Genomic DNA, 12059 nt, shown 5'->3' on the forward strand with positions numbered 1-12059 from the left:
ACTTTAACTTGTCCTGCAAAATGTTTCCATCCTACAGCTAACATTTTGATGGCCTCTCATAATTCAGAAATATGGCAGCAAGTGGTCATCCTTTTGCTGAATCCTCAAGGAAGTCAATTACAACAAAATTTGCATTTTGGCAAATGTGATTTGTTGTAATATTCTAGTAGAATTCAATTCCTTGTGAATTTATGCCCTTATCTCTACTCTCCATCACAGACATGACTCTGTTTTGCATTTAAACCAACAAAAGTACCATAAATTGTTTAATCAGTGGTTCTGGCTCCACATACAATATTGCTCAATGTTGTGCAATATAGCTTCCACAGCCAAGACTCATTAGGAGTCAGAATTTTAAGAACACTAATAATAACATCATGGCTTTATTTTACTCAAAAGACTCAATTTCATATTTCTGTATTCAAACATTGACATATATTAAAATAATTAACTGCACAAAAATAATGAGGAATTAACACTTTTAAACCACAAAGTCCCCAAAAATTTAATGATCACCATATACCACATAAAGAATAAATTACCCAGCAAAAGTATCCAGTGGACGAGGTATAGATAATGGCCTGGGACAGCTCATAGAGTCCCATGGCTTTCAGTATCATCTCTATGCTGATGATACGCAGATCTACCTCTCTGGACCTGACATCACCTCCCTACTAACCAGGATCCCACAATGTCTGTCTGCTATTTCATCCTTTTTCTCTGCTCGATTCCTAAAACTGAACATGGACAAAACAGAATTCATTGTCTTTCCTCCTCCTCACTCAACCCCCCCACCTGACATATCCTCAATGTCATTAGCTGCTCACTTTCCCTAGTGCCACGCGCTCGCTGCCTGGGAGTAACCCTAGACTCTGATCTCTCTTGCAAGCCACACATCCAAGCCCTTTTCACCTCCTGTCGCCTCCAACTCAAAAATATTTCCCGGATCCGTATATTCCTTTCTCAAGAAGCTGCAAAAACCCTAGTACATGCCCTTATTATCTCCCGTCTGGATTATTGCAACCTCCTGCTCTGTGGCGTCTCTTCTAACAGTCTCGCACCCCTACAATCTATTCTAAACTATGGTGCCCGGCTAATCCACCTATCCCCCCGCTACTCCCCGACCTCTCCTCTCTGCGAATCCCTTCACTGGCTTCCCATTGCCCAACGACTCCAGTTCAAAACACTAACCATGACATACAAAGCCATCCATCCACAACCTGTCTCCTCCCTACATCTGTGACCTAGGCTCCCGGTACTTACCTGCACGTAACCTTCGATCCTCACAAGATCTCCTTCTCTACTCCCCTCTCATCTCCTCTTCCCACCATCGCATCCAAGATTTCTCCCGTGCCTCCCCCATACTCTGGAATGCTCTGCCACAACACATCAGACTCTCGCCTACCTTGGCAAGCTTCAAAAGGAACCTGAACACCCACCTCTTCCGACAAGCCTACAACCTGCCATAACCCTCAGTCTGATACAGCGCCGCACTATCAGCTCTACCCTCACCTACTGTATCCTCACCTATCCCTTGTAGACTGTGAGCCCTTGCGGGCAGGGACCTCTCTCCTCCTGTACCTGTTTGTGTCTTGTATTGTTTATGATTATTGTAGTTGTCCCTATTATGTACACCCCTTTCACATGTAAGGCGCCATGGAATTGATGGCGCTGTAATAATAAATAATAATAATAACTGTACAGACACAATAAAGAGGATACGATTTCATGAAAAATGACAAACATGCTATGTACTGTGCAGTTTCAGTGCATTTATTCTCTGGAAGCTTCCATGTGGAGCTTGAAGAAATGTATGTTAAAAACACAGTTGCTTTTTTGAAAGGCAGAGTCAAAACATTTATGTATTATTACAAAAAGCATTAAAAATGCTGCTTTCATTCTGCACCAAAAAAACCCCATCAAAATAAAGGCATTAAAAAAACGAGCAAAAAAATGCAATGAATAGAGATTATTATTGCTTACTCTGTTGTGGAAACTTACAAATAATGAGCAGATAAAAAGCAGCAGAAGAAAATGCAGCTTTTACATTACGTGTGAACACAGCTGCAGTTACATTTTATGACATTTTTAGAAGTTTAACGGAGAAAAAAATTAATAACGCCATTTTGCTTAAACCATCTACTGATCAACAGAAGGATCCATGTGGCAAACGCCTTAGAAAGTCCAATCCTGTGGAGCCCTGGTGAACCCATGCCGCAAGGAGATCTAAAGTCTGATCATTCTGACTTGGAACCTTAGCAGTGATCACCTGTAGAGCGCTGATGATACATACCTAGACGTAGGAGACCTAGTCTCTCCAAACCCCTATGGGACTTCATTCACAGACATAGGGATCCATTGGATCGAGGATCCATCCAGAAGATGGCTGCATCACAGGTACAGTTAGTCGGGCACAACCCACGAGTATTGGCGGCATTACCCCAGGTGCACTCCGATGTGGTCTCGGCAGTCGGCAGGCTGCAATATTGTGGAGTGCTGGGTTCTACTAGTCTGATACTGGGGAAGGCACGTAATACCTTGACTCTTTTGCTATATGCTTTTTTAAAACAGTACTGTATGAACTACACCTAAACTGGCCTAATTAGTGTTCACTGACTAGGGCTAAATTTCCTCGGACTTCTAGATCCTCTGAATCACTAATAGTTTATAAAGAATCTCCCTGTGACTTCAGTGGACATATATTAGTCTAAACAACCTAGTAGAAACAGTGGATGGTAGCCACCGGCCAGTGCCGTATCCACAAACAGTATGGGAATATTAAATTACTGGATCACTATTTCAAAGTTGCAAAACCTAAAAAATACAATTTTTCCTGTTATAAATATTAAAACATTGTTATTGACCATGCAATTTTATTGCATGACTTTTGAGCTATTAGCTATGTAAGATCCTTTTTCTAGGGTTATATTTACCAATTTCTGGTAATGGCAATATTGTTATTTTATTGTTTTAAGTAATTACTGTTCTATTAAATACAACTTCCTATTAGCACAGATTTTATTTATTTATCTTAAAATTTTATGAGCAAATAGAGGGTATTTACTGTAAATCTTGCTGCTGAGGAAGCTGAAGGGGTACCAGAACTTATTTCTTATTTTGTAAGAGTGCATTAAAAATTTAATTCAAATAATTGTTTTGGATTATTGGATTATATTCTAGCAATTTTATAGGAAGAAAAAAAATCAGATTTTTATATTACCCCTTGAATATAGGTACAAAAAAATGCAGATGTATATCATTTATTTATATGTATCAATAATTTAGAAGAATACAATCAGTGTAAGTTGTGGCTCTAAAGCTTTTGCTCCTGCCTCCAATGATACAGGTTGGACGTTCAAATCCAGGAGAAATCAGATTTTAAGAAAAAAGAAAAATAAGTTGCAAAATTGAATGAAAATGTGTACAAAGGAGAGAGATTCCAGATACCGAAGAGAGAACCCGAGGATCGGTGTTCAATGTTCGTACCTAACACAAACTTTAAAAAAAAAAAAAAAAGACTGTGTTAGGAGATCGGGTGCTTCACGTATGCACCCCACTCACGTGAGCATCACTGTACTCAGGTACGCTCAGTGCTCAGCAGCTTGCAGTGCTGGTCGGCTCGCACTGGGGGTAACAACTGCATGATTGGATGTAGTCTGCACAAAAAGTAATTGAAAAACCGCACCCATCCCAGGAAGTGATCTTTTTGTGGCTGGTTGCATGTGGGCAGAGACTCAAACTGCCCAATTAGTGACTTCTATTGGGTTTCAGGTCAAGTCCGGGTCCCAAACCAAACTTTGTCCAAAGTCCAGCAGCACCCACCGAACCGAATTTCCAAGGGTCAGCTCAGTCATCTCTAATGCCAGAACCACACCCTAAAATCAGCAGAAGACGACTTTGCTAGGACAGCAGACCAGCCCACCCAATTAGGACTGTCCTGCTGGATCCAGACATAGGGAAAAAATAAAACAAATAAAGAAGCACACATAGGGTGGGTAAGTACTGGTAACAAAGGAGACCCACATAAATTTGGAGTGCTCACCTTAAGAGGTTCTGTCAGGTGGGCACAACTCCTCAATTAGTTAAAACATGATTGCGCCTCTATCTTGCATGCACAGCTGAGCATGCCAAAAAACAAAACCAAGTGGTAACAATAATGTATCCAGTCATTTGTAGGGTATTTGCCAACTTATCTCCAAAACAGACCTGACACAAGGTAATTAAAAAGTTCTTCATTAAAATGTTAGTACACAATGCGTTTCTGGACTCAGGTGGATATCTCTGCCACATAGAAAAGGGGCCTTTGAGCCCAGAAACGTGTTGTGGTCTGAGATTTTTATAAATATTTCTAATCACCTTGCACCAAGTCTGTTTTGGAGTTTAGTTGGGAACTACCCAACAAACGCTTGGATACATTACTGCTGGATCTGAGACCGTTGGGAGTTAGCTGATCAGTATTCACCCTTATTTGTCCAGTGCATATCAATGTTTTGTTTTCTTGTGCTTCACTGTCAATTGTATGCACATCACATCTGATATTTATATTTGTAGCTAATACTGAGAAAATGTTATTAATAGTAATTTTTATTACTAACCACTGAACCACCTAATACCAGCTGCGTTCATAGAAAATATTTCTTCTTTAAAGATACTGTATTTTCTGAAATGAACTGTTAAAATACCTTTCTTCTAAATGGGAATATAAATCCCTTCACGACATTGGCTACACTTGTATTGCGCATGGAAGTGGGTGTATTGATCTGTCTCACGGTATGTTACAGCCAGGCCCTGCTGCTCAAACTCTGACAGCAGGCTTTAACACATGCTGGCATGGAGGTGTGTAATTTTAAGTGCCGATCAGCGCATCTGCGATGTGATTGCAGGTCGCCGATAGATTGCTATAACAACAGAGGTCTGCTGAAGACCTCCATGTTTGTCATAACAGCGGTCCTTTGAAAACCTGCCTGTGGCCTACTTTCAAAGGACATAGTGATTTCTGCTATATACAACAATGCTATGGCATTGATGTATATAGCACAAGCGATCAAATGATCACAGGTTATAGTTTCCTAAAAGGACTATTAAAAAGAGTGAAAAGTAAAAAAAATGTTTTGAAAACATACACATAAAAGTTAAAATCATTCCCATTAGACACATTAAAAATAAAGATAAAAAAAATAAAAAATACACATGTGGTATCCACACATTCAGAAAAGTCAAATATCTCAAAATATGAAAATAGTTAACATAATCGGTCAATACTATAAAGAAAAAAATATATGCTAATATTACGTGTTTTTTGGTTGCTTCTTTGTCAGAAAAAATGCTGTAACAAGTGATCAAAATATCATATCAATTCCAAAATGGTATAATTAAAATATAATCTCGTTCCACAAAAAAGAGGCTATCACATAGCTCCATTGACTGAAAAATTAAAACAGTATGAGTCTTGGAAAATAGCAACACAATCTACAAATTTTTTTTGCAAACTTCAAATTTTTTGTTACCACTAACATAAGAGAAAAACTGAATATGTTTGGTATCACTGCAATTGTACTGATGAGGAGAATCATATTTTGAAGTTCTTTTTACAATAAAATGTACATTGTGAAAACGAGTCCCCAAAAAAGTTAGAATTCTGGGGGTTTTTTTTACAATTTCTCCACATTTTAATTTTTTTTTCCCATTTTACAGTACGCTATGTGGTAAAATGTATGGTGTCATTCAAAAGTATATGTTGTCCCACAAAAAAACAAGCCCTCATATGTTTATGTGGACATAAAAATAAAAAAAATAGTTATAGCTCTGGCAAGAAAGGGAGGAAAAATTAAACTGCCAAAATGTACATTGTGGTCCCCACATAGCTTTCTCATGAGCCAGATCAGACACCCCCATACTTTGCACTGACGAGGGGCAAGCACCCCGAAACACCATGTCTGCAAATTGGGATTCTGATCTGGCTTATATATCCTGCGTCATATTGCAAAGGATTGTTGAAAATCCACTTGTGACTTTTAGGATCGCTACTTCCAATAGGTGGCGCTGTGCTAGAGTTTGTCTCCTTTACTGGAGAGACAATTTGAATACTGCCAAAATGAAAATTATGCAACGGGGATAGAGGGGAGGTCAGGTCTAAAATGTCAAGTCTGCAGTTCCTCTTTACAGTACACTATGTGATTGTAGACTTTTGAATCCTCATATCACACCCACTGTGCACTGTGAGAATATTCTTTACTGTCAGAGTTAGGGGTACTTCTCACATAGCGAGATCGCTGCTGAGTCACAGGTTTTGTGACGTACCAGTGACCTCATCAGCGATCTCGCTGTGTGTGACACTAAGCAGCGACCTGGCCCCTGCTGTGAAATCGCTGATCGTTACACACTATTCTGGTTCATTTTTTGCTCGTTAGTCTCCCGCTATCCAACACACATTAGCGTGTTTGACGGAGGGAGACCAACGAGCACCGACTCTGTGTAAGCAGCGTACACTAGTAACCAGGGTAAATATCGGGTAACTAAGCAAAGCGCTTTGCCTAATAACCCGATATGTACCCTGGCTACGTGTGCAAGGAGCCAGCGCTAAGCAGTGTACGCTGGTAACCAGGGTAAATATTGGGTAACCAAGCAAAGTGCTTTGCTTAGTAACCCAATATTTACCCTGGTTACCAAGCACAGAGTCGCTGGTGGCTGGTCGCTGGTGAGGTCTGCCTGATTGACAGCTCACCAGCAACCATGTAGTGACGCACCAGCGATCCTGAGCAGGTCATATCGTGGTCGGAATCGCTGGTACGTTGTTTAGTGAGATGGTACCCTTAGAAAAGGCAGTCATGAGGCCGTGAGTGTTTGATATGTATACTTCCAACTGGAATCCAACTATAGGGTGCAGCCTAGCACCCTATAACACTTGCATTGAGGGATGCTACACCCACATAGTCAGACATCACAGAATGACTATAACACCGCAGAATGGCTCTAACATGATGTGCGATGTGAGGAGTCACAAATTTGCAGCCACATAGCATGACTGTTGGTTTGTCATTTTAGACTGGACAACCCTTTTAAGAACACCTAGAGTGACGCATCATTTATCCAGTCCATTAGATTTCCTGTCTAATTTGAATTGTAATTTCTCTCAGACTTTTATATGAACTATAATGTCTATGATGTATTGGCTTCAGTTTAGATAAGTATTTTGTTTACACTGTGCACAAAAATGGTTATCATGTATATCTCAAAGCAAAACATGCCAAAGGGCAAATAAATACCATTAAGCATGATGAGCAATCTATTCAAGTATTGTAAGTAAATCCGAGTAAGGCTGTGCTCGCATGTTCTGTATTCATTACATTTTCAAATCCATTTGGAAAATGTAAAAACTGATCCATTAATGGATTGAACAAACAGATCACTTTTATAACCAACCCCTTAACAGATCCGTTGTCATTATAGTCAATGGAACCTATAACGGATCCGTTATAATTTTATATATCTAGCGAGGTAGAGAGAGATAGATAGATAGATAGGGTTGATGCCAGCTGGCATCAAACACTGGTATTAGGAATTGGTGGGTGTCTAGCAGAAATCCACAATACTAATCCAGTAGATGAAAAAAGAAAATAAACTGAGCTGCTAAGACATGGGGCAAACTCATGAGGTCATCTCAGGTAACTCCAGTGAATGTCACCCAGCAGTGTGTGAGTCTGCAGTGAGTGCTCTCACAGTCAATGGAGAATGTTTTATTCTTCATTGACTGTGACAGTGAGTATGGGATCATCCTGGGACCCCTTATTGGATTACATCAAATGTGGATTAGAGATCTTATAGGGAAATAAATTGGTGAAAGAGGGTGTCTCTTGTCTTTATTTCTTTACTAATTTCTCTCTTTATGTTTTTCAGGTTTCGCTTTTGGGATTGTCGTGGGACGTCGCTGTGGATTACTTCGAAACTCTTTTTGGCATTTTTTTAATAAATTGGTGAACAATGGCTTAAGTTTGGGGTTTTTTTGTTCAAATATTTTTTTTTCTTTTAAGTACAACTGGAATAAGTAATATGGGTGTCTGCTAGATGCCCACAACTTACTAATACCAGGGCTTGATGCCAGCTGGCAATTCACATCTAATGGATGTACAGTGGAACCTTGGTTAACGAGAACAATCCATTCTGGGGTTGTGCTTGTCAACCAAGTTACTCGTTAAGCAAAGCAAGATTTCCCATAGGAAATCATTGCAATGCAGACAATTCGTTCCACAACTTGTTAAATGTCCCATCCTGGTCCCCTATTTTGCCATTCTACACACGTACAAACACGTACAAACACGCACAAACATGCACAAACACGCACAAACACACAGAAACGCACACACACATATTATGCTCACCTTACCTTCCATTCCATCGCCGGTCTCCTGGGACTTGCTGTTCACTGGCACGGAATGTGTATTGGGTAACCATCACGACGAGGGAGGAACTTCCGCTGCCAGAGCGCTGACGTCAAAGGCAGGAACGCTTGCCTCTGATTGGCCAGTGCGCTGCCTTTGAGTAGCAGCTGAAAGGGGAAGTTCCTGCCTCGTCGCGATGCTTGCCGAATGCTGATACACATCCTATACTGGCAAACTACAGGACCCAGGAGGCCGGTGATGGAACGGAAGGTACACATATTATGCTCATCTTACCTTCCGTTCCATAACTGGCCTCATGGTTCTTGTAGTTCGCCGCGACGTTTCCTCCCTCATCACGATGTACCGGCGAACTATAAGAACTATGAGGCCGGCGATGGAACAGAAGGTAAGGTGAGCATAATACTGTATGTGTGTGCGTGTTTGTCTGTGTTTTGTGTGTGATTGTGTGCGTTTGTGTGGACTGCAAGTGCGGGTTAGAGCGCGGTGGATGTACGGAACCGGAAGTGTGGGCGGTGAGTATTTTGCTCATACAGCAAAGCTTTCTCGTAAACCAAGTTACAAATTTACAGAAAGCCTTGCTCGTTAGGCAAAATACTCGCTAACTGGGTTACTTGTTAAGTGAGGTTCCACTGTATTACTGTTCCAATGTATTACTGGAAAGGGACTAATAACCATGGCCTTTGTCATCCTAATAATATCAGTTCCCAATTGTCTGTTGTCCCTTGCCTGGTTTTTGAAAAAGGGGGAGACCCCATGCTATATAGTTTAATTGTTTATTCAAATAATTTAAAAAAATAACAGTGAGATCCCCTCTATTTTGGATAACCAGCCAAGTGACAGCTGATAGCTGAGGGTTGCTGCTGTACCTGCGCTGGATATGAAAATTGGGGGGAGCCCACGTCTTTTTTTTACAGATAATTTGTAGTTCACTTAAACAGCTGTCCAAGCTCTCTATCTATCTATCTATTTATCTATCTATCTATATATCTATTATCTATCTATCTATCTATCTGTTCAATTTATCTACTTAGCTTTCTATTCATGTATCTAGCTATCTAGCTATCTATTTTATCTATCTAGCAATCTATCTATCTAGCTAGCTATATTAGACAATAACAGATCCGTCAACAGAACCATTGAATATAAATATAATGGATCTGTTAATTGATCCGTTATAAAAGTGATCCATTAACGGATCTGTTTTTAAATTTTCTAAACAGATTAAAAAATAGAATGATTAGTTAACACAGCCTTACTGAGTACTTGGGGGCAGGAGTCTATTGGAATATAGAAAGAATTGTAACGGTAAACATAATTATTTTTTACTGCATTGATTTTCATTGGACGATTACTTATTCCACCAAATATCTCTGTAATTCTGGTCTTTACCAATGAATAGTACTGTATTCAATTTTCCTTCAAAGTAAAAAAAAATATGAGATTCCTTTTAAAAGAGAACCTTATTACATTCCTGAAATTTTGATAAGTAATGTTTTCTGCAGACTCTATTTATTCTTAATGGACAGTTTAGGAGCAGTTCTTCCTGACTATGATCTATAGCAGGTCTCCTAGCACAAAATATGGTGTTATTTGTGTGAGGAAAGGATAAGATTTTATAATAAAAATAAACTTGACATGTTAGTATGAGTCTAGTAATATTTGTACTTAATAACCTGTTGGTATCACAAATTATTTCTAATGCAAATCTTCAAAAAAATTGATATTGAGAGGCTTATGGAAAACCTGCAGTGCTAAGATACAATACATCTAATTGTTTCAAATATTTCCTTACTTGCACTTGTAGTTTTCTGGAGTAAAACTATGCTGGTGTGGAAACTGGGAATCCCACCGCTGACACACAATCCCATCGTAGGTTGTCCTCGCAGTTCCTCGATAGCCTTTTCCTTGACTCTTTACACAATCTGTAGTAATATTAGTGGGATCGATGATGCTGTGTGCTGAAATATAACAACATTAGTACAAGGTTATTTCACTTTTCTATGTTGAAGTAAACTATGCTCCTTGTTGTTGCAGGCAGAAGACTTATTTTCTCATTCTGTAATAGAATGGTAAACCATAGCCCATCAAGACAGGACACCCCATAATCTGTGACCTCGGAGGTGACCAAATCTACTTCATTCCTAGGTCACAATTAGACCTTATATCTTTCTTACAAATCAAAATAAAGCCCCAATGCCATTAAAACTAATGGGCAGCTGTTGCCATATCCAGGACATAAACATCTGGCATAAATGCTTATATTGTTATCCATGACATTTTTTTAATGTATTATATTTGTTTTGGCAATCTTATTCTAAGGGATGCCAGATTATGTTTACGGCATGTTTATTTTCTGGACATTATGTGCATTTATTTTCTGGAAAACAGTATAGTTCAAAAAATCTTTTGTTCACTGGAGTAATTTTCTATTGTGTCTAGCATGACATTTTCAGGAATTAACAGGAAGATACTTCTAACTTTCCAGATGTGTCTACTCTCATTTTTCTATAAATACTCCAATTCTCCAATTTTGTTCATTGTCATAATGTGGGAGCTAACAATCTCTGGAATCTAGAGATATATCATAATGAATTATCTAATGGCTTTAAAGGGAACCTGTCAGGTGCAATATGCACCCAGAATCATGAGCAGTTCTGGGTGCATATTAGTGATTCCTGCCTAACCGTCCCTGTATACACTACCATCGATAAAGAGATCTTTTGAAAAAGTGTTTCTAAAGATCTTTTAACTTATGCTAATGAGAGCAGGGACCCAAGCTTGTTTCTCCCCTTAACTAGTCGGCCCACATAGCAGCTCCTGTCAGTGTACTAATATGCTAATGAATACGCAGCGACACCACACATACCTCACTGTTTATGGCAGCCGGTGGAGGATGGATGCACACTGGGTATGACCCGGAGTCCTCAGCACTTCTGGTCATGTGCATTGTAACTCACTGAAGCCGAGAAGCTTACATCTGGTATCAGTTTAGTGAGCATGATCAGAAGTTCCGGGTACTTCGGATCATGTGCAGAGTGCATCAATCCTCGTCACCCGCCATGAACAGTGAGGTACGCGCTGCGTATTCATTAGCATGTTAGTACGCCCACAGGGGTGTGCTAGCATGCTATGTGGGCCGACTAGCTAAGGGAACAAATGCCCTCGGGACTAATACCCTCCCTCATTAGCATAAGATAAGAGATCTTTAGAAATATTTTTTCTAAAGATCTCTTTATTTATGCTAGTATATAAAGGGACAGTTAGGCAGGGATTAGCAATATGCACCCAGATCTGCTCATGGTTCTGGGTGCATATTAACATGACAGGTTCACTTTCATAGATAATCTAAAAAAATGTATAATATATGATAGAATAGAATAAATAGATAAGTAATCTCACACAGCTCCATAAAACATCTTGACATTATGACTTGAAGACATTCAGACCTTTGTCTTTCTCTGTTGATCAACAAACACCAAAATAGAGTGTATCTCATAGATTTAATGCACAAAGAGTACATTAAATTCTCGAAGAAACAACACAGGTTCTCAATTTAACTAAGGGCATCAACAGAACATAGCACAGCGAAAATACTGATCTACAAGCAACAATTATTGCTTTCACAAAACAAATTGTTCAAATTCTCAGATGGTTAAACAT

The 12059-nt window shown here is 39.4% G+C and overlaps 1 protein-coding gene across 2 annotated transcripts in view; it reads right to left on the bottom strand.

Annotated features, from left to right (window-relative positions):
• HGF (hepatocyte growth factor) overlaps positions 1 to 12059 on the bottom strand; it is a 262687-nt gene that overhangs the window by 124237 nt on the left and 126391 nt on the right. For both annotated transcript variants that reach the window (XM_075342579.1, XM_075342578.1), the window contains exon 8: positions 10192 to 10357. In XM_075342579.1, coding sequence (XP_075198694.1) covers positions 10192 to 10357 — 166 coding nt within the window. The remainder of the gene's footprint in view (positions 1 to 10191; positions 10358 to 12059) is intronic.

The sequence above is a fragment of the Anomaloglossus baeobatrachus genome, chromosome 4 (genome assembly GCF_048569485.1).
Source record: "Anomaloglossus baeobatrachus isolate aAnoBae1 chromosome 4, aAnoBae1.hap1, whole genome shotgun sequence".
Taxonomy (NCBI): Eukaryota; Metazoa; Chordata; class Amphibia; order Anura; family Aromobatidae; genus Anomaloglossus; species Anomaloglossus baeobatrachus.